The 23,990-nt window shown below is 41.6% G+C and overlaps 1 protein-coding gene across 1 annotated transcript in view; it reads left to right on the forward strand.

The window, feature by feature from the left end:
* The window catches only part of LOC308292972 (protein spire homolog 1-like), a gene marked incomplete at both ends in the record, with an annotated part of 64,610 nt that overhangs the window by 26,405 nt on the left and 14,215 nt on the right, over positions 1-23,990 (forward strand). The window contains 6 exons of the mRNA XM_080735398.1: positions 6,971-7,237; positions 11,630-11,755; positions 20,604-20,678; positions 21,658-21,822; positions 23,232-23,318; positions 23,551-23,680. Of these exons, the coding sequence (XP_080591524.1) occupies positions 6,971-7,237; positions 11,630-11,755; positions 20,604-20,678; positions 21,658-21,822; positions 23,232-23,318; positions 23,551-23,680 (850 nt within the window). The remainder of the gene's footprint in view (positions 1-6,970; positions 7,238-11,629; positions 11,756-20,603; positions 20,679-21,657; positions 21,823-23,231; positions 23,319-23,550; positions 23,681-23,990) is intronic.

Consider the following 23,990-nt stretch of genomic DNA (forward strand, 5'->3'; position numbering starts at 1 on the left):
ATTGGGCGGAAAATAAATACATAAAACTTGTACTCTGAAACGTGCAGATGGTGGGTTTTGACCTCATGAGACACATACAGTACAGGGCTGCTTACTGCTCTGCTTCTGAACATTCCATATTATTGCATACAAAGAAGGATGAACCTCCACCTACAGTGCAAAACATTACTAATACTTAGTGTCCCAAGTTTCAGCTCATAGAGGATTTCTCTGACATGTTTTTTCCAAGTGCAAATCCTCAGCACGTGTAGATTATTTTCTTCCCATGACACCCAAATGACTCAGCTGGTTGCACTTCTTCTGAAGCGTGTGGAAATGTGGGTGCCGTTTCCTCCCGTGCAAGTCAACCCGAGGTTGGCTGAAACCTAGGTGATGGGAACACACGCTCATTAAAAGTGGTTCACCCATTCACGCCTGCACACACGGTAACACCCAGAGATGTTGTCAGCAGCAGAGCAGAAAGGGCATCACAGGGTGCAGGTTTAAGCATAGCATAGACCTGTCAGATCTCCCCACAGCATTTCACATGGATTATATTATTTGTGGCAAAGTAATCGTCAGCAAACACGTACAGTCTTAAAAACCAGTAAGACTCCCTAATCGGGAGATAAGCGACCGTAGGTCACTTATCTCCACAAATGGGGCAAAAATGTGTTTCTCCAAAATCTTCCTGAGCCATGTTCATGACATGAGTGTAGACATGCTGTGTAGTGATTTCCGTGATTTTAGGGCAAAATCTGTAGGAGCAGTGTCCAAAAATGTGTTTGTAAAAATCGGCCTGAAGGTGGCGCTATATGGGACAGATTCATGGAGCACCTGGTGGAGCTTTCTGTAGTAAGTGCGACCTACGGTCGCAAAAAGATCCGTCACCACATTAAACATTTATATTTTCAACATATTTAGATGTTCAATATGACACGTTGACAACCTTATTATAAATAAACTAAAGAGTAAAGTTTTGAAATATTTTCTTTCACAGCAGGATAGTGATCATTATTAGACTTGGAGCAATAACCCACCTATCTACCAGACTCCCTCCCTCCCCAGTCAGTTCAAAGTTTGTATCAATGTGGAATTATATGCAGGATATCATTTGAATGCACATTTGATTGGACTTAATTTAATTGACTAAATTGTTTTTGAAAGATTTTATATTAAAGGACAAATCCTCTCTCACACTTATGCTAATGACAACACTCCCCTGTGCCAATGTTTGCATCTCTGCGTAAGGTTGCCTACCCCTGTTTGTTAAAGGATGAAACGGAAGTAGGTTTTCGAGTTTTTGTTTCCAGACCTCTGAGACTTGTGACTGGAGAGGAATGAGGCTGGAGGAGGAAGCAGATGAGATTGTGATGCATAATTAGAAAGCCACGTTTTCCCCATGGACTCTTATCTGTGGCACACTTGAACACACAATATCTAGATTAAGTGTTCGTGATTCTTCACAGAATAATGTTAAATAGTAAAAGGATATTAAATGGAATTGCCTGTGCAGCCTATTTGGTCTAATTGTGTATTATGATTCTGCACAGAATATTATTAAATAAAGAACAGGAAATGAAATGTTACATAGCTTGTTAGATTTAAAGTTTATTTCAGAGTCAATAGCCTTGTTGCTCTGTACAGAATGCATAAGGATGGACAATACTATGACACGTAGCAGGCCTAATTAAAGGTAGGGTAAGGGATATTTACAGCTCTTTAGTAAACCGAGAATGCATTTTCAGATTGGGATACCAATTCTAGACAATCGGGAGAGATACCATACACTCGGATAAACAAGTGAAATATGCATGTAATGACACCAAGAAATTCAAAATGGAAAGAGGTGAAGTTGTCATACTGCATATTATCTTAGTGAGTGAGTTTACAACCATGTTATAATGTAAGAATAAAAGTTCAGGCTCCTGCACCATGACAAAGTGTGTCAGACTCAAGGTATTTTATTTATTTCTGTGAAGCTCTCAAATAACAGGCCTGGTATGAGTGACCCACTGTTGACTGACCCATTTCTTTCTTGCAGCCAGTTGAGTCAGGTTGACTTCTCTCTGACTCCATTGAGTTAAATGTCTCTTGGTGAGTGCATCTCTTGTCTCTGTGGCACATGGTGTCCGAACTAGACTTGTTTGTGCCACAGCTGTCTTCCTCGTTGGCAAATCGGATTATAGTGCAAACTGCTTTAATGATAATTGAGCAGGGTGTTGTGCTGTGTTGTGCTGTACATGCAGCTGTTGAGGTAGTGTAGCTAGCTGGTCCCCAGGCCAAATGGCTAGTGAAGAGACATCTTGAGTAGGGCCTGACCGATCATTCTGGGGCTCATTAGGCCTGTCACAATTATTATATAAAAGCCCAATAGCAATTATTTGAGATTTGTTTGTATTTATTTATTTTTGATAATCGTCATAATGTAAAATTGTTCGTAAAAAGGTTAATAGCCCATGATCTACAAGCTCAAAATGTTTAACCCATTCAGGCTGGGAATTTTTGTGTTGTACAATACATGTACAGTATGTAGCAACATATTTGTTTTTGTAATCTTTGAATAATATTCGTTTTTCAGAAAACCTATGTCAATTATGCAAGTTATTTGTCATATCTGCCCTGTGCACCTTTTTTGTTTATGAAGCCTAAAGGCCAAACAAATGTAATTTCTATTCATAATACAAACAAAATTAAATCGTTAAAGGAGTAACGATTTGTTGCATTCCTAAGAAGAAAAAAAATGATTATAGTAAATTTACCCCCATTGATTCCGGATGGGTACCCGAATGGATGTGGGTCCCCATCCGGAATCAATGGGGGTACATTTCTTGCAATAACATTTTTGTCTTAGGACTGCAACAAAAACAAAAAATATTATTGAACTCAAGTCTCCATGGCATGAGTAATCAATAGAAAAAAAATATTTTTTGGGGGTGAACTACTCCTTTAAACACAATTATTTGAGCGACAACTAATCGTCAAGTCAAGGTTTGTGACAATCGTGACAGCCCTAACGCCAATGCAGATATTGAGGAATATAGGCCGATATATCATCTGATGTTCTATTCTGTATGTGTATAAAAGCAGTTGAATATCGGCTGATAAGGAAGAATACACCACTGGCCAGTATCAGTATTGAGAAAAAGCTAAATCTATACGATATCAGTCAGGCCCTACTCCTTACTACCCATTTGACCTGGGGATAATTTCATCCAGCTGTTTTTATACAGATGAATGGAAACTGATTATGCAAAAATAAATTGCGATTAGCTGAAATAATTGTGATCAGGTGCTTGCTTAGATGTAATAAATGTGACGGGCCTGGTCAACATACAGTAGCAGGAGGCACATCACATCATCAGGTCAGCTGCAAGTCTATGCATAGCATTTCTGTCACGTCGCCCCACAGCAGCATTTCGTGACAGTGAAAACGTAAGCACTACATTCTAATGTAATTGGTTGTTATAAAAGTATTTATTGAAAGTGGATTTTCCGGTTGTCTGAGTGTTTGCCAGCATGTTTGTAGCAGCTTCCTTCTGCCTCATTCCTCCTGAGTCACAAGTCTTGATTCAAATGAGATTGTGATGCATTATTACAAAGCCAGGTCCTGAGAACGGAAGAGAGATGCACAGTATTCTGTTTTTCCAACTGTGGGAAAACCTTGGGCCGCTTTTCTAGTTTGTATTACTGTAGAAGTTGGTGGCTGTTTTGGCACTATAAAAAAAATTATTAGAATTAGAATATTTGCTAAAGCTATCCCTATCTTTCCCTTTTAATGTGTGTTTTATGTGAATCTGAGAACACTTGAGTTTTTGACATTTGTAGAATTTTGACAGCATTGTTCCCTAGTACTAGCCATGATAGTTTTCCAGTACAAACATTTGTAGTCTGGCACATTCTGTGCTAATATATGCAGTCATTCCACTAAGCCTGAAGTATATTGTGTTGTGCACCGGTGTCAGATCCAAAAATATAAAGCTCACAACGGGTTCCAGCTCAATGCGTTGTGATATACAGTATAGATAGGCTATTTTTGAAGTACAAATCGATTCCCTATTGCTGTCTCGAGTCGACTCCCGACTCCCGAGCCCACGTCTGCCTACAGATGGATTATAGGGTTATGCAATAAGTCAAACAGGATGGGATATCAATTTTAGCCCTAGTGGTGCAGGATTATCTGTCAACAAACAGAGACGGCTGATGGATGCTTATAGTGACTCCAGAAAAAGCTATTCCAACCTGTGGGAAGAATTGGGTTAGTGCCAGTGGATTGTATTCTGTAAACCCAGAATTGAGGCATTAGTTTTAAGCATGGAGCCAAATATGGGCTAATGTTTATGACTCATGGAAGGCAAGCCAAATGTTCCTCTACAGTATATAATGACATGCACAAAATAAGGGATGACATGCAGGGTTAATGTACGATGTTTTCTTTTGCTTAAAAATGTAGACCTTTGTTGGTCCCATGGGAGAAACTCAGTTTAATCTTGAGCAGCAGCTGAAGGCTGCTCAGATGATCATGATGAGTACCCGGGGGGGGAGACACTGGTCTTGCTCAGTTCTACAAGCATAATAGGTGGACCGTGAGGACACCCTCAGTGACTTTCTGATTACCACCAGACGGCTACGCTACACTCACTAAGCCAAACCCCAGTAATGGGATTTTCTGTACAAACAAAACGATGAACTGTATATTTGTCACTGGCCATAATGATTTGTTTTGATCTGCTATTAAGCCAATAGGCCCGACGTACTCAGTCAGCACCCGTCCCTCAAGCGCTCTACCCACAAAGACGACAGACCCAGCTGGCATTCCTTGGCACCTAGCTTAATTATAGCCGGCCTCGCCCATCTCCGCAAGCCTCACCCTCGCCTCACCTCTGTGTGGGTACCTCCCTTTGTAAACAACTCCCACTTCCATCCCTGGAAGCTAATGATGAACTGTTGAACGTCGTACATATTGGAACAGCCTGTTTAACCTCAGGCAGCCTGACACAATGGCTCTCACTCTCAGGGAGTACGCTCTAACAACAACAAGCACCGCCAAAACCTGTGCTAATATTTTACCCCAATAGGTCTTAAACGTGATGTATGAGGCTGTGGACCCCCATTGAAAAGATTTGTTGACATAGACCCCCATAAGGCAGAAGAGATCTTGGTTGTTAGAAATCAATTTAGTACTGTCTGCCTGGAGAGAGAGGAGAGAATAGTCATTCTTATACAGTACATTCTCTCATTGGAGTATCTTCCCCTGTAGCTGGCAAAACGTTAGTGAAATTAACCACCTAAAACAAAATTAAATGGGGCGTTTAAACTGTTCCTTATTTTGTTGGGGAACCCCTTCAAGGATGCCTGCTTCATGCTGCATAGTATAGATTATAAATATAAGGTGCACCACTTAAGGGTGTGTCGACTAATGTAAGTGCTTGCTCTCGGTCTCTGGACTTCACTAATGTTGGCAGATGGTCCTTAGACAAACACTTCAAAGACTGCTACCTTTTCATGTAAAATGAGATCTAGTCCAAGAATGGCTCCTTTTCTTATTGACCCGCAGCTTTAAATCATTTGCTCCGTCCTACAATTGTATTATCCCTAATGGGAGCCTCATCATCCTGATGTTTGCTTGCGTTGTTGTTTTGGGCACCGTGGTTCAACTTGTTCAAACTCTGGTTTGTTCGGAGCACCCAAAACTGGTCCGCCCCCCCCGACGGCCATCTCATTTGTGGGCGCAACAAGTGGCCACTTTGTAGACCTGATTGGAACGATGTGATTGAGCCTTTCGTAAAGCATATGGCACAGAGCGGAGCTCGTATCGCCACAGTGAAAGAAGTGTTTTGTACATTCCAAGAGATGAAGCACTTGTAAGATATGTTCTTTTATCCTGTGTGTGTCTTGTATGGGTGACTTTGATTGGCAATGTGTGGAAAGGCATGCTAATTACAGTGATGCTGGAAGCAGGACTGTGCCTCGCTTGGCCTCTAGCTTGAGGACATGTAATAGAATTAGTCTGTTCAAGCTACTGGGGTTGTTTTGTGGGTAATGTTGTCCATCAAACTATTGTGGACTAGGGCCTGCATCTGTATGTAAATTTGCACGGCTCGATAAACTCTAGACCGCAGGGATCTATACTAGGTACCCTCCTGTTTTCCCTCTACACCATTGTCTTCACTGAAAATGGCTGATCTACAAGCTAGGGTTTGTAGAGCAGTGAATAGAGCTGAGCTAGGGCTTCAAATCAATATGGTTGTTTAATTCAAACTTCTTCCTCAATCGCTATTAAATGAATGCCTATAAAAAACTCAACATGTTCCAAATTCCAATGTTGTTGTATTCCACCATAGTACAACAAGGTATAATACAGGGCTTAAGTGCTTATTAATACTACTTGATTTAGTCAATTATGGAAATGGAATGAAATGTCAAAACAACAAAAACGATCCTACATGAGCAGATTGCTTTAGGTTCTGTCGGAGTGAGGGCTGTGAGAACAATGCACTGGACAAACTACTGCCCACTCAGCCCTTCTGAACAGCCCTTCAAAACGCTGCAACACCAATCCAGTCATTAATCAAGTCAAGCACAGAAGAATGATCTATGGTATCCAAAACTAAATGGATGACTAGTTTACAAGTTTACCTAGTCCGCACAAGCACAAGACCAACCATGTCACTCTTAAACAAACCACAGTTTTAACCCCTCAAAATCCTATATGGTATACTTTGTTGACCTCTAGTCTTCTTACCTGACTTTTCTCAGAATGTAATGGGGGAGAATAAAAAAAAAAGTCTGATTAGACACAAAGCACTGTTTTATGCTTTGTCATACAGCGGTGTTGCACAAAAAACTGTGAAATGGCCAATCTACAAGCTCACAACTATTGATATTTTCGCTACATTTGCAAATGGATGAACTCATTGTAACGTGTATTGTATTTATAATCGATTGGATTGATTAAATGATGCACCCCTACCTTTTCTCTCTCCCGCAGGTGATCGAGTCTCTAGGCGTCATGATCTACAAGGCCCTGGACTACGGTCTGAAGGAGAACGAGGAGCGCGAGCTGAGCCCGCCCCTGGAGCGCCTCATCGACCTGATGACCAACGCCACCGAGACGGAATGCGACGACCCCTGTCCCGACGAGGGGTACGAGGCCACCGAGGAGGAGGACGACGAGGGGGAGGGAGACGAGTTGCCCGCCGTCAGCGTCCCTGGCACCGACGTCGACAGCGTCCGCACGTATCTAGACATCATGGCGGTATGTCAAGTGGCTGAAACTGGTTGCGGCTTGGGGTGATATCAAAAATGTTGTGTTGTAGTCATGCCAAAATATCGAGCTATGCAATATTTTATTGCACATTTTCAGGTTGGGATACCAATTTTGTCCATTCAGGAGAGAGGATTGATGCCCTGAGCAAGTCACTAAACACCCACTGCTCCTTATAGTTAGGAATAGGATAAATGCAGAGGAGAAATGTAATTTAAATGTACAGTACTACGGTATTATATTTAAATATAAAGTTGGGAAAATATCACAAAAAAAATCTATTATTCAATATTGGCCCAAGGCTACTTGAAATGTAAATCTAAAAACTGAGCACATTGATCAACTTTAAATTAATCATAATTAAAATTTGGATTAGCCTACGGCCCTGGAAGGAAATGGGAGCTCAGAACGTCAGGCTCGGGCTCCCTCGGTTAACCACTCATGCCCGTTTTATGCTTCCTTGTACAACTGTCACTGTCAAGGCGATAATAGCTGATGATCTAGGCTTGTCACAATACTGGATTTCTAACTTCAATACGATATTTTGAAGAAATTCCGATACTCGATACCATTTTCGATACCACGCAACCACTGCGATTTGAGTGCAAAAATGTTTATTTTTATTTAAAGAAAAATACAGAACTACTTTAGGTAGATGGTAGTGCACTTAACTCATTGACTGCCAAGGCCCGAGTTTCCCGAGTTATTACAGTAGTCCCAGGCTGCCACAGCCCGAGTTTCCCGAGTTGGAAGCCATTTTGAAAAAAAAAAAATTATAAAAAAATGTCTAAAAATGCCTCAAATGTATTGGGCATGATCGCAATTGCGAAATTGCATGTTTAGCCCCATAACAAACACATCTTTCAAAATCTCAAAAATGGCTGTTTTGTCTGACTTTGAAGGCTTCTATCTCATGAATGCCTGAACGGATTTCCAAGCGGATTTTTTAGTTTGAAAGCTGTTAAAAAGTACTACACATATGGTGCATATATGGTGCATGGGCGCGCATGATCCGTGCACTAAAAATTGATCCGTGCACTAGAAATTTAGGAACGTGGCATCCTGGTACTTGGCGGCCATCTTGAAAAGGGCATTCAATGAGTTAAAATAACCAGGAATAAGCCAAAGTAGGAAGGATGCACATAAAAGTAACGTTGGTGTTAAAGCTGTACTGTGGAAGCTGCTCAACTAGTGGTCAGTAGCGGTATTGCTTTTTTCGGCCGGAGTCGCCGCGGACCACCGGAACGGGGGTCCACGGACCACCGCGGCCGTCGCGAGCACCTCCGCCTTGCCGATACGATTCCGTAGAGCCGTCTCCCATCATTTTTAGACCAGAATTGAGGGAGTAGCAAGCAAGATTCCTTCACCAATGTAAACACAGTTGCTGAGGGAAGCTACTTCCTTTAGAGACAGCAAGACTCGCTGTGATTGGCCGGTGGTGTATGATCGGCGCTGTGATTGGCCGGTAGTGTATCATGTGGGAGATGACATCATTTTGCCGGGAAATTCTCCCCCCCTCACAACTCATAGAAAACATATAAAGAGAAGGCTTCAGAAGCTGAAAATAACAGAGTGGGTGTTCTAAAACTTTAGCGATTTAACAGTTAGGACAATTTTAAGATTTGTTTTATAAAAAAAGTTACATGGTATAACTTTAACCAATGAGAGAGGTAAAAACTGAGTATCAATATTATCGATACCATGGAAAAGTCATATTGAAAATCGATACTATATTCAAAATCGATACTTTTCGATAAATCAATATTTTTGACAACACTAAGCTGATCTACCTGTTCACAACCTCGCGATGCAATGTGTGGTCACTGGTAAGACTGTAGATCGGCTATTTTTTTAAGAAATTCAAAACTTCCACCTATAATTAAGGATGCGAATCGAGAATCGGAATGGAATCAATTCCAAGGTTATTGAGAATCAGAAATCAATAACATTGGGCGATAAGCACACATTTTCTTTTCAATTCTAGCGGGGCATAATTTAATGTCATGTCTCGAGAGATTTAGATTCAATCTCCTAAAGAAATCAAATAACTGGCTCAAACATAGGTCATTGTTGAAGTTGCAACTGTGAAGCAAAATGCACATGAGCCCTTACATGTAAATTCATGTAGTTGGCATCTATTGGAGATAGCATGCTCTATCTTTGTCTGGGAATTAAATGAACGCGATTGACACCAATTTGACAACAGCTACCAATGATAGAAAAGGGTCGATAGAGGGATTGATAAGGATCCAAATCAATAAAAATAATAATCCCCATACCTACCTATAATGACAATGATGCCCAAAATAAGGTACAACAGGTTTAAAGGGGTTAAAAACACTCACAATGGCCTTCTACACACCAAACTGAACATGTCTCTTCTGAATCATGGGACTTGTAATTCTTGCTGTGTAAACACACAGGTATTTGGGGAATAGGCTTAGGAACTCTTATGGTCTGATCCTCTCATAATGATAGTGTACCCCCCAGCGTATAGCCTGGTATGTAACACAAGCACTAAAGCCCGTTTGACTCTCTATCCTGGTTTGGTTCAGCCCCTTTAAAGAACCACAACAAACAACTGGATTCAGCGTGTATTACATGTGGGTACTTACTGTACAACACAGCCGTTTTGGATAACTGTACATTCTGGTCTTGTTCATTTCAGTCTACTCTGCTATTCTGTGACTGTCATGTTGACATAAATTTGTCTCAAGCATCCACTGACGCTTGAGGCTGAAAGAACATGCAAACACAAATGTTCTGCTGAGACCGGAATAGCGAGACGATTTTAAAATGCAGAGAGTTGCTTGTTGTTGCTGTCATGCCCATGTTGATCAGGCTGACCCATTGAGTTATGTCGCTCCTCAGCGATTACATTGTAATCACAGAGCAGGCGTAGTAGATTAAACGGCTTCAAGTCTCGTATTTTTAGCTTGTAATCTTTCTCCAGGTAGTTGAGGTATTAACACGATTGTTAACAGTACATGTAGTGGAGTCAAAGGTTATCCTAAAAGGATAACACAAACCCAGGTGGCTTGTTTCAATTGTGGTCAATTGTACTCATTGTTCATCATTATACATATTATGCACACAAATGCAATACAAAACATATTGGATTAAAACTCAGTAGAATCATAAGGTTTATTTACAGAGAAAGGTGGGGTGTAGGTGCAGTGGATTCTACTGTCTGGGTGATCAAGGAGTTAAACTATATGTTCCCTTGAATTTTGAGTACTGGAATAATTTTAGGTTAGTTTTGAGTTTGGATAAGGAGACTAGAGAAGCTTTTGTCTTTAGGTTAGGTCAATCCAGATGTTGGTGGCAGGCAGCATAGAGCAAAGTAGAATTTTACCCATGTTTATGGGTAAAATTTATAGTTTATAGTTTTTATCTTAGCTATTCTTGCTATTAGCCGTACAACAATTTGTTGCATTGCCGTTTTTGGTAATTTTGGAAAATGTTATCTTATATTGAGTTAATGACATGCCCAAAAAAAGACTCCAGGTTGAAAGTGGCTTATGTTATTTTCTGGTCCCCAATTCACTCTTGATAAAGATCTGCATACTTAGCAGGACGAATGGAAACCACCAATATTAAGCAATATAAACCTGACAGTTACCTGGTTTCACGTTACCTGTGAATTTCCCTTGAACGTCTGAGAAGGAAGACGGTAGTTTTGCTGTGTCGTAACATTCCTGTGGCGGGCCCAACCCTGGAGGAAAAGAAATGTCATTGGCCCGGTTTCGCCCCATTGTTGCTGAAGATAATATGACGGGTGCCGCCTTGTTGTTTTTGTTGTCACAGAATACCGTGAAGGTCAGGGATTAACGCGGGGGTCAGCTCGTTATCCAAAGATGATACAACTGGCCGATCCGGTTCTCCTCACCGCTGAGGAGACATAGTTTAGTTTGATGAGAAATAAATGAACTCTAAAGTGAAGGGAAGGGGAGTATTTTATGGTCCCCAGGGGAGGGAAAATTGCTTTTAAAGCCTCATCCAACTGATGCATGTTCCGATGGTTATGATGAGCACATGGGAGGGGGGACTTTTCAAAACTTAAACTAGGTGAGCAGGTGATCGAAATGCCTATTTTCTGATTCCCAGATGTCCTCCCTACCCACTGTGAAACAGTTGCATCATTAGTCACAATCAGTTAGACAAATACATATAAGTGATGTAAAACTGTGTGGTGTTTATCATGGACACGTGGAGGACACCTCCTGTAAGTCAAGAGTTTGTTGCCATGCAATTATTGTACAGTACTGGCCCTGCATAAATTATATGTTTGCGCAACAAGGCCATTAAAGATACCAGTACATAATGATGTGTAGAGTTGATCTTTGCACAATAATCTATATCATGCCCCCCTCTCCCAAACAGCTATGCTCGTCCCACCTACCCAGTCCGTCAGACGCTCCCAGCCACTACCAGGCGGTGTGCCGTGCGCTGTACGCCGAGACCAGAGAGCTCCGCACCTTCCTGGAGAAGATCAGGAGCGCCAAGGAGGTGAGAGATAGAGACGCACAAGCACTGCCACTGCCACAGCTCTGCTGTGCAGTCTAAAAATGTACCACTAAAGCCAGAATATACTCCTGTGCACGCTGAAAGTAGCCGATCTACAAGCTCACAAAATGTGTCTAATATCAAGCTGGTACATTGGGTGTTTTTGGCACGCAGCACCATCTTATGGTGATGAAGAAGAGTCAAATTCAAGCACCATACCTACCACTCTGCTGAGTTGACCAGTCATTGTCTCTGATGGCATGTTGCAGTTAAGAATTAATGTAAGGTGGAGGCAAATCTGAGCAAAACAAGCACAACCAATATTTTCCCTGATATACGTAGATCGTTTTGATGCAGCATCCAAGTCTGTCTCCCAAGCAAATATGGTAACACATATGCTGGATTAGCCTTGTTAATGATATATAGCATAATATCTCTGCTGTCTGGCCGAAACCTTAACTCCAAAATGTTGCTGGACTGATCGGTGCCAAATGTCTTGTGTATGCTCAGGCAGTTTCATATTTTTTCAAAATCTTTAACTTTAATTTCATAAAGGAAGTCAATGGGGCTCTCTGATCAGGCTGAAACTGTGCCCACATTTGTAAAGATATAAATGTGTCCTAGATGACTGACAGGAGGATCACATGAAGGCCGAGATACACATTTGTGCCACACCGTTCAAGATCTACATGATTAGATTTTTTTTAGTTTTATTTTATACTAATGAGTTCTGTGTTCAAATCCTGTTACTTTCCTTCTCATTCTTACATGATCAAATCCAGATAACCGTGACAATGAATTATACCTTGAACATTAGACTCAGTCGCAGTCCTAGACCTTATCACCCAACGTCACCATCATTAGAGCTGTTGAGTGAGATAGCAGAGCTCAGATAGCAGAGCTCAGTATGGAACAAGGTGACAGGGGAAGGTACACCACACTTGGAAAGTAGCCTACACCATAATTTCCTGAGTGTTGTTAACAACTCTTAATTTAGCTTAACTTGCAGGTCAATTTCTTTCACTTTGAGTGTGAAATGAATGCTGAGGATTTTTGCAGTGTAAATTGCAGCAAGCACAGAGTTCTTTCCCTCAGGGCTTCAGGGAATGTACTGTAGATCTAATGGCAGCATAGCAGCAGTAAACTGGTTGAACTGGGTTTGTGAGACCAGCAGGGTTCCTAAATCAGGGAAATAAAAGGCCTTGTGAATCGAATACGTCCCCAATAACTCAAAACCACGCTCGTCATTACAATGACCTAAAAGGAGAATAGCCTTCCTTCAGGGCATGGCTGGTTTCCACCAGCACATGCTCTATGGTAGTGTTTCCCAAACAATTGAAATGGGGCTTAAGTGTTTCGTTTTTTTTTTTTTTTTTTTAAGTTTGGTTCCGGGGGAGAAGGCTAATTTAGCATTTGGGGCTTGAGTTAAATAAACACACAGACGCTGCCGTATAGTCTCCCTTCTAACATATCTTTGAATTTAATTGCTGAACTAGCGACGGTCCTCCTGCTAATGAATCTGGTGTTCTAACTCTCCTGGTGGTGAATTGGTGAGTTGTGGTTTAAAGCTGTGGTGAGATCCATCTACATCTTACACGCAGTGTAAATTCAGGCCATGTCCCTTTATGACTTGAGACGGGACATGAGAAGTCCTGACATTACGCCTGCCCTCAAATAACCTTATTCTAGGATTTCTGCTTATTGTCCATGGTCCCAGCAGGGTGTTGGCATGCCAACATTCGAACCCAGTTGAATGTTATGCTACAGTACATGCCTGCCTTGTTTTCACCTCTATAGGGCCAGCTTGCGTCACACATTCCCATAATGACTTTAAAAGAAGGGCTTGGAATTTTGTGATTTCTCAAGGGCAAGGCCACTTATGCTATAGGGTTGTACATTTTTTTAGAGCACAAAGGCCACATGACATGACAGGAAGGCCATCACATAAAACTACAAGTCCACAAAAAGAATGCCTTTAATTTTGAACATTTTCAAAACAATCAGTGAAATAAATAAGCTGGTTATTTCACAAAACTAATACATTATTTTGTGAAGAAATTCTCGGGTTCCTCGGGCATGGCAGGGCCGTACATCGGGATTTTTTTCGGGCTCCTCGGCCATATTGAGTTAACAGCCAGTATTGAAATTGAAATACTCTTAAACTCCAGTATTCTTTTAAACTATTTTCCATCCACCAGAATTCCTTTTTCCTCAGAATTGATTGAATTTTCAGTTTGTATGCAGGCTGCATTCATTGTGATAGTGGATGCTTAGAACATGTGTGTCTATAGGTGCTTGCTATGCGGCTAAATCCTTTTAAACTCCCAAAGTTAAATAGCAGTGAGGATTTCATTATGCATGGCTGCTGCAGTGGAGTCACCCTTATACACTTATGTAATATATGGTTACTAAAGCCAGTGGAACCTCTTTAGACCACCATAAGGAGATTAAAATAGAGGGCAGAGGCCAACTGTACTGAATGGTGCAGTATACTCGTTAATACATAATCATATAATGTACAGTAACTAGCGTAGGATTCAGGAAATCCTGTTTACGCCACATTCCAATGTTTCCCAGTTTTACGTCATCTTTTCATCCATGTTCATGGTGTCATAGATTTTTCTCCATTTCTTTTTATAGCTTTTTTCAGCTCCTCTGTAAATAAATAGAATCCCTCCATTTAGAAGTGTGTGGGTGTCTTGGTGAGAACACATTGTGTGTTTGCCAAAGCTGTACGACGGCGTGACTGAATGGAGATAAGATGGGTGACTGGAGGCAGCACGTCATGCGCGTCATATGGGAACTGCATTGTTTAGATCAGGGGTCTAAAACAGGGGGTCCAGGACCCCTAGGGGGTCCTCAGAGTTACTACAGGGGGTCCTCCAAATCTTTGTGTGATAGAAACTTTTTTCTCCCTTTTTTTGTATTAACCACTTGAACCCTAACGTCCATATTCTGAGAGCTTTAGCCAAAAATAGCAGATCTACAAGATCACAACGGTGGCGTGAGCTTGTAGATCGCCTATTTTCAGCAAAGAGGTTTGGTGTAGAGGGGAAAAAAGAGCACACTAAGTACGGATTTGAAAGGTCGAGTTTATTAAGTATTGACGGTCATCTGATAACTCAAATTGACATGAATCCAAAATTAGTGTTGCCCGATCCCGATCACGTGATCGGATCGGCCGCCGATATGGTCATTTTTATAAGTTCGGAGATCGGGGAAAAATATCGAAAAAAAAGTTTTTATTTTTATTTATTTTTTCAAAAACAAAATTCTGGGAGTAGTGAAAGTTACAGGTAAGGTGAATGCGAAACGTAAGCTTACCATAATCACAGTAATCCTTAATCATTTTCAATCATATTCAAGGGCTTTTGGAGAAATGAGACAGACACAGAGCCCTGCAGAGGGGAGGTGATTGTGTCAGACTCTGTGTCCAGCTGGCAGCTGATGCCAATAAGTAGTAACGGGCCCCTTGTTAATGGATCAAAGGAAGGCAATTATGTCTCTCTGCACTGTCAACTAGCAGCTATAGATGCATACTTTTCAAGCAGACTGGTTAATTGGTTCTTAACTTATTTTGTTTCAACTTTAAAAATGGCCAATGTTTTACCAGTTTTTATATAGTTTGTTGATTATTTTTGATGCTGTAATGGTCTATTTTATTTTATTTTTTTGGTAGTAAACAGGTTTTAAAAGTCCTTAAATCGTGACTTCACTGCCAAATTTCAAAGGCCACACCAAAGGTCCGCTGCACAGTGCTTGAGAAACACTGCACTAGTAGGCTTATATCTGAATTGTCGCTGGAGTAGCAGGAACGCCGCCGTCGCCACCCGCAATGTGGTGGCCCTCGGCTTGGTACCCTAGACATAATTCGGCCCTTGGCGAAAACTAATTGGGGAACCCTGGCATACAACAACATTTGTGACGTGTGGCTTAGTTTGTTCAACACAGGATATTTAAATGTAATATTTTGTTTTGTTTCGTTTTGTAAAAAAAAGTAATAGAATTATGTTCTTATTGCACTATTCTGCTCTTAATTTGATTTAGTTTGCATGGTTATTTTGTGGTACACTACTCATAAGCTTTGTTTTTAATTTGTTGATTCAGTGCTGCACTAAGTGATAGAATGAATAGAATTTTTTTTTTCTTAATGCCTTGCCAAAAGATCGGATCGGGAAAGATCGGGATCGAATCGGAAGCAATAATATTTGATTGGTATCGGATCGGGAGCAAAAAAAAAAACGTGATCGGGGCATCCCTATCCAAAATACATTGATGATTGTGCTGTCAAACAATGAAACTATATGGAAGCTACGAACAGGTTGTGGGGGTCCCTGCTTCATCTCTCTCAACTAAGGGGTCCTTGGCCTAAAGACGTTGAAGACCCCTGGTTCAGATGCCAGATGTGGCTGAGCTGGTGAATCCAAACGAAACGGTGGTTTCATAGCAGAGTTGAGCTTCCGTGGCTGTGTTCAGTCTACGTGACGGAGTTACATACAGACATAAGCCTGATTAATTCTTAGTCATCTGATGTTTGTTGTCCCGCAAGCTCACAAACGCGCAATATTTTCATATGCATTTGGCAATAAACGCAACTAATTATGGGACTTATAGGAGCAGTTGGGGAAGTAGGCTTGTGTGTGACTGGATGCGTGGGCTTGGTGAGAATAGTCTGGGTGGGATAAGTGAGTCATTGCTCTTCCCCACCTCAGAAACTGACTTTGTTGTCTTTGAGCACAGCTCTTAATCTCCAATTGCAATTTAGTGGATCTTCTGACTGGATGACAATAGTGGATCTTAGTTGTGCTGTACATCTCCCAGTAACCAACAACAAGAGTGAGGTTGTACTGGGAACATGGGAAGCTCCCTGCCTGGTTTCACATGGGACACCTACTGGTTGACAAGTAGTATTGTTCATAATCGCAATATCTCCCCTGGCCAAGCGGGTATGTCGTCTGAGCGGTAGAAGCAGTGCTTGGGAGACCCTGGTTCAAATCCTGGGTAGGACATGAAACTAGCATATTGCTGTAAGAGATGCCTTGACTTGTAGTGAAGTACATTAATAGTAATGTACCTGAGTACAATTTTGTGGTACATTTACTCAACTTGAGTATTTAAAATATTTTGATACTTAGCCTATTCAAAATTGCCAGTCTACAAGCTCACAACATGTCGGAGCGTTGTGAGCTTGTAAATCTGCTATTTTCAAAAAAGATTTGTACTTTGTAGCATTGTTAGTTAGTAGAAAATCGAAGTACTTCCACCATTGAAGTATACACAGTAAACTCTGTATTAATTCCAACTTGACATTGCACAAATGTAACTAAATAGACCCAGAGGATGGATAAATTAACTGCGTAGCTGAAGAAAGAGGCAGCATGCCGCGACTCCTCAGGGCTTCCTCCTTTTTGATCTAAGGGTCTGGCGTCGATCATGTTTGATTCATCTGGCCCAAAATAACTCTGTTTGATTAGCTAGGCCTCTAGACAACATGTGTGGAATGGCGTCTGTAGCAGAAAGTGAAAACACTGCAGTATGTCCGTGGTGGCGGGGCTTCTGACGCAGTCTCTGACGGATCTGCAGTCTCGTCTTCGTCTTTCTCCTGGACTGAACCAGGGGCGTCAATTGGGTATGGCAGGGGTATGCAGCTGCCATACCCTGGGTCCAGGGGGGAAAATAAATGTTACTTTTAAATATAAATCCTTGAATGTCTCTTTGTATATCTGCGCTGGTTATTATGTTGTTAAATTACAGTAAAATAACTAGAAATGCAAAATTTAACATAATGGTCACTTTGACAAGGTATTATAATTATATTCTCCACACTTGTATTCTCCCCAGCTTGACAGAATGGTATATTACCAGGTTCCGCAGGTCAGCTGCACGGGTGCAATGCATGATTACTGTTAATTGTGGCACGTTTACTAACATGCTAAGTTTAGCTGCACTTGAAAAACCATTCCAGGCTGCCATATCCAGCCCAAGAAACTGTAGAAACCTGTGTAAAAAACTGACAAAAAGTCGGTTTTTTTCCAGACATTGTGAAAATAGCCGATCTCAGGGGTTAAAGTTCTCCGTCCTGGGGACGGATTTCCGTCTTGAGGATTCCCTAGGGGCTATTTATGAGATCAGAGAAGATTCGGAAAAAAAGCTGAACCGTCTGCGCTAATTATAATAGCATCAGTTACTACTGTGGTGCGTAGACTTGCTGGTGTGTCATGTAGTTCTAATTTAGACCAACTGCTTCCTGTAAGTAGACTTAAAAATAAAACCAGTTGACGTGACTTGACTTGACTTGATCAGATTACGCTAGGCTCTTATTTTGAAATCCGCCCTACACTGAGAGGAAATGCCTCTAGCTACTTGTTGCTGCTGTAAGCTAACTGCGACGATGCATGATGTTGGATAAACAAAACATCACTTGGATTACCCGCAATAGTTTGGCTAAAGTTCATATTTATGATAGAAAACAGTGCTCCTGTGGCTTAAACGATGTACACCGTTTGGAAGTTTGTTAAACTTTTAAACTTTTTGGACCTACGCTGAATTCCAATAGCTGGATGCTGCAAAGGAATGAGACGTCGCTCTGTCTGTAATGTATGGATGGCAGTGTCAAAAGATGAAGTCACTCGAGTTTTACATGTAAACAGCAGGTAGGCTATACTATCTAAATATGTGTTTACAGGGGGCAGCAGTAATTGACAATACGCGTTTGCTTTCTACAGTCTATATGGTTTGCTTACGTTCTCTGCATTATAAGCAACTGAACACTTGTTATGTTTGCAAATCAGAGATTCGAGGGGATTTATTTGTCACTCACAAAAGTGATCCATACAGATGCTAATGAAATACTTCGGGGTGGTGTTTCATTGGTACCGATTAGCAACGTATCATGAATGATTGGTGTTCACTGTTCATGGCAATAGGCGGAGATTTCTCCACTGCATCGCAGTGTTTCTCTCATAACATTACCCACGTGTGGCATAGGTTCAGTCAGCGACGCGTTATTTGGAATTGCACATGAGTTCTGGGCGGAGCCAGCGACAATAAGGCTCGGATGTGCTCACTGCTCAGTGCGGTCAAAAACAAATTGAGGTGGGCTTGGCTGGATGAAAAGGTTGACGGGAAAGCCATTCAGGTCCTGGTGTCACCGTGTCAAACGGCGAGAGAACCAGGAGCCTGTTTCTGTTGTATCTGTTATATGGCAGCATGGCAGCAACGATAAAAAAGACGCTTTTCAAGCGCAGGGGGGGGGGGGGGATAAATTTCCGTCTCGGGATTTTTTTTTGCTTTAACCCCTGCGATCTACATGCTCACATAGCATGTAGATCTGCTATTTTCACAATAGAACCGTGTTATCCAAAATGTAATGCCTATTTTCCATGAGGACTCCCATCTTTGCCATACCCTAGCTTTTGCTGAACTGACGCCTCTGGACTGAACTGTAAAACAATAACATGCAGTGTGATGACAGTGCTGCTAAACCTGCTGAAAGGTGGAAGGACTGGAGGTGGCTGAATACTGTATGTCTTCACGTCCATGCCCCAGTGCCTACAGTATGTTAAAGTACATACAGTACCTGTTATGTAATGCCATGTCTCTACAATGCAGCTGGCCATCAAGTGACATTTTACTCTAAAGGTCTGTACACACTGGGAGCGCTTATTTTGTGAGATAAATTCCCATTCATTTAAACTGCTCTTTGTGTTGGGGTAAACGAGCACTAGACTGAGTGACTATAACGAGGCGATGAAATGACAAAATCATTTTCGTAACAAGGTTGATTATTCTGTGCGAATACTATCATCCACCTGTACTGTATGAATGGAGCAATGGTCAAAATAAGTTTGATTACATTTAGTATGAAACATTTTTATCAGGAGACGAGTGCAACCACAGAGCAGCCTTAAGTTTACTAGATCACCGAATTGAAGAGCACCAATAGAAAGTACTAGTGCAGAGTCCAAGAGCTTCTATGTGATTGTGAATGTCACTGAGGTAATCTTACTGAAGGACTCATAAGCAGTGATCATGATGGAAAGGTCTTGTAGAAAAGTGATTCCCACATTTTGTTCATTTCAAAGACCCTCAGTTTTAATACAGTATGCATTGGGCCACAGACCCCCATGTGATATGATTTTTATCTCCTGGACCCCAACCTACACTGTAAAAATCTTCTATGTTAATTTAACTGGAGCTTACGGGGCCATTTAGTTCAATTTGTACAGTCTGAGTTACGGATCCATAAAGGGCCCATTTGGGTCCCAACTATGAATCCTTTAGCTGGGGACCCCCTGGAAACCCCCTAAAGGACCCTGACCTGGGGGTCACTGAACCCCATGTTGAGAAACGCTGTTGTTCCTGACTTGGCATGGGTTGAGGTATTTAAGCTATCTTTCTATAGCTTGGCAGAAAGACAAGACATTAAAAGCAGTCATTAGTCGGCCATTGATTTCTGCCTCCAGCCTGGGCTCAGTGATGTCCCCATCAGATCACAGGGCCAGGAGGATATCAGAAACTAAAAGCCATATCGATTGACGTTATTCACGGGATGTTTATTTTGTGCGATAATGAAATTAAAATGTGTTTCAAAATGTTGTTTGTCATGAGTACATTCACACTCAACACAAATACAACACAAATATTATGTGGTGATAAAGCAAAGCAATTTTGATTCTGAACAAGGCTGAGTTTATGAATGGGGATCAATCAAAGGGTTTACATTTCTTGACTTAACCTCTGAGTTTAATTTGATGGTTCCTGTGTGTTCGTCCTTCCTCTGCCTGTGCAGTGCAGTAGGTTCCGTTTCCCTTGTCTAACCTTCCTATCTTTCTCTGGGATGGATGGGTAGAACCTGAGGAAGATGGAAGTTCACACGAGGGGTGATCCTGTTCAAGACCTCGACGAGCTCCAGACTGCTGATTGGGTAAGAGACCTTAAGTAGTTAAGCTAAACATTAAGTAAAAAGCTTAACTGACTCCTCGATACTGGCTTCAATGTGAAATGCATCCATTTCTGTTGGTCTTCATTATCGTTTAAGCTATAAACTAGCCTTAAAGGGTCACTATCATGATTGTTAACTTTATCTCTTATTTGTTGTATATGGCTAATGGTAAATGTTGAATGATGGATGAATATGTGCCTTTATCCAAAGCACTTTACAATTTACATTACATTCACCTATTAACGCACACACACACACACACACACACACACGCACACACACACACACACACACACACACACACACACACACACACACACACATCCTGTCTGATTGGACATTGTATTGTCTAAGAAATAACAGGTTCACTTTAGCTGGCATAAAAGTTCTTGGACCTAGAACAATAGTGTGTTACAGTTAACAGTTTACAGTTTAGGCATTTAGCAGACGCTTTTAATCCAAAGCGACTTACAATAAGCAGATAAAACATCACAATAATAAACAAGATAATATGTCAGTACATCAACAGCAATATAACAAATGCAAATGGATATCTATCTAGAAAAAAACACAATATAATCAAGTTCTAAAAACCTAAAAAAAAAACGAATGCTAACTAGCTTCAATATGGTCATTGATTTTCTGTAGTGCTAAGGGTTTAGGTGGAGTCTGAAAAGGTGAGTCTTCAGTCCACGGCGAAAGCTAGCGAGTGAGTCCGTTGTTCCAAGTGCGACAGGGAGTTTATTCCACAACTTGGGAGCCAGGAGGGCAAACTGTCTCGGACGAGTGGATTTTTGCCCTGGAGTTTTTAGCGAGGGTTCTGTCAGCATCCCTGTGTTGCCTATACCTGTAGCAACCAGTGAACTGAAATGCCCATAAAAAGCTTGACCGTGTCCCTTCAAAGGTCAACAAAAACCTCCATTCTTTGGCAGCTATTTAAATGTTTCTTGTCATCTTTCAGGCGCGCTTCTGGGTGCAGGTGATGCGTGACCTGCGGGACGGCGTCAAGCTGAAGAAGGTCCAGGAGCGCCAGTACAACCCGCTGCCCATCGAGTACCAGATGTCACCTTACGAGATGCTTATGGACGACATCCGCTCTAAGCGATACAAGCTCCGCAAAGTGATGGTGAGGCTTTGCACATTAGGTCTCGTTTAGGTTCCGCTGAATTCATACCCGGTCTTGTGAAGGTGTCCTGCCCAGCTTCCCTCCCCACACAGTAGGGCATTCACGAATAGTGATTTTTAGTATTCGAATTATTCGACCTCAAAGTATTCGAATAGTCGAATATTCGACAGGACTGGCCAAACTGTCAAATATTAAGTAAGCAAGAGGCGAAGATTGTGAAAATAGCCGATCTACATGCTTGCGAGGCGTTGTGAGCATGTAGATCTGCTATTTTCACAATATTTATCTGTGGAACCGAGTCACATTAAATGTAATGACTACAATTCCAAGTGCTTGTCAGCTCACATGCACGCACTCACCACTGAAGAAAAATCTCTTCCAAATAAATCCATTTAAAATCTAATTGAAAGGGATTCATTTTCTCCAAATCCAAACACACGAGATCTTTTTGCCAGCTTATTTTCCGATCTGCGGTCACAGTGATGTTTGCCAAGCACATTGAGAAACTCATTTAAAATTCATTTAAAGTCGGTAACAGCGGTTAATGCACTTTGACATTTCAGCTCTTGTTTCTATACGCAAACAGTATGACCTGTTCAGCTGTATGTTTTCCAACTCACAATACAATTTACAATAATACAGTTTACTACTCTATAATCATGCAGATTTCTTGCAAGTTTGCTTTTCATTCATTCTAAAAACTGGCTTGGTGCTAAAATGATGGAACTTTGGTCCATCAGAAGCCCAGGTGAGTTGTGTATAAGACTACAGCAAATCTTTGTTCCATGAGTTTGTTTGGATTATGTAGTCAGGTTTATACTCCACACAGAGGCTTCCCCCCCCCCCCCCCCTCATCAGACATATTGTCTTATCGCTGTCAGGTGTAAACCTTGTATGTCCAAAATGTTACATTTTCTGAGAATGTTAAAAAAGGTTCCAATGGATCCTGGTCTGGATGGTTATTATTTAGTAACTCACAAGCTCTTACACTTTGACTTTCTCTTTAAACATTTTGAAATCGGCTATACAAGATCTACAAGCTCATAACAGCCACATTGATAGACAAGGGTGTGTCTTGCAAACTTTGGAAGCCAATCTTAGCCAATCAGGATGGAATATGAAAAATGTGAAGGATCCGTTTCGTTTAATGACTACTAGATGCTGTGTACCGATTTGCGTGATTGTGGGAGGTTGTGGATCTGCTATTTTAGTTGGTTCTGATTCTGAACATTTGTGAACTACACACTACAGTTTAGCGTGCGGTCTCATTATTCTCATCATTCTCGCCGACGCCACTCGGGACTGCACATGAGTTTGATGAGACGCCTCGTCATGGGCATCGCCATCGAGTGAGTTAACACAATCTGATTATTTATCTTTTTTGTTTCCTCCATTTTCCTCTCAAGCAGGTCAACGGAGCCATCCCTCCTAGGTTAAAGAAGAGTGCCCACGAAGTCATTCTGGAATTCATCAGATCACGGCCCCCTCTCAACCCTGTGAGTTACACAGCGCTCATTCACCCACTCACTGATCATTTGCTGGTTTAAAAGTGCTTTAGTCTTTTTGAAACTACTTGAACGTTAATTAGTTTCCATCACAAAGGGGAAACGATAGGAATTGGCTCCTGGCAATATTCATATTTATTACATGGTCCAATCACTTATTCATTCAAATGTAGCATCACAGTCTCCTCTGTGTCACTGACGCACGGTTGTCCCGTCCCGGCAGGTGTCTGCCCGTAAGCTGAAGCCCCGCGCCCCGCGCCCGGCCAGCCTCCACGAGCGTCTTCTGGAGGGCATCCATGCTGAGAGGAAGCTCAGACCCGTCTCCCCTGACACCCTCCGCAGACACCGCCTGGGTAAGACACACACACACACACACACACACACAGGCACGCGTACGTACTGTACGTATCACACACATGCATGTGTGTTTGTGTAATACAAGGTGAAGAAGGTAAAAACATCCTCACACTGGTTTAAAACTCCAGCAAAAATGTTGCCTTTAATGACTCAACGTTTCGACCGTACACATTAGATCTTCATCAGGCAAATATTTTACTGACGGACAGAGGAAACGTACAGTACAAGATATACAAAAATCAACGGCAGATGATAATATGAAGCACCGGGGAGTCGGGAGCACACCAGCTCCTTTGTGTAATAGAA

Source organism: Nannobrachium achirus (assembly GCF_963921795.1).
Source record: "Nannobrachium achirus genome assembly, chromosome: 10".
In the NCBI taxonomy this organism is placed as follows: domain Eukaryota; kingdom Metazoa; phylum Chordata; class Actinopteri; order Myctophiformes; family Myctophidae; genus Nannobrachium; species Nannobrachium achirus.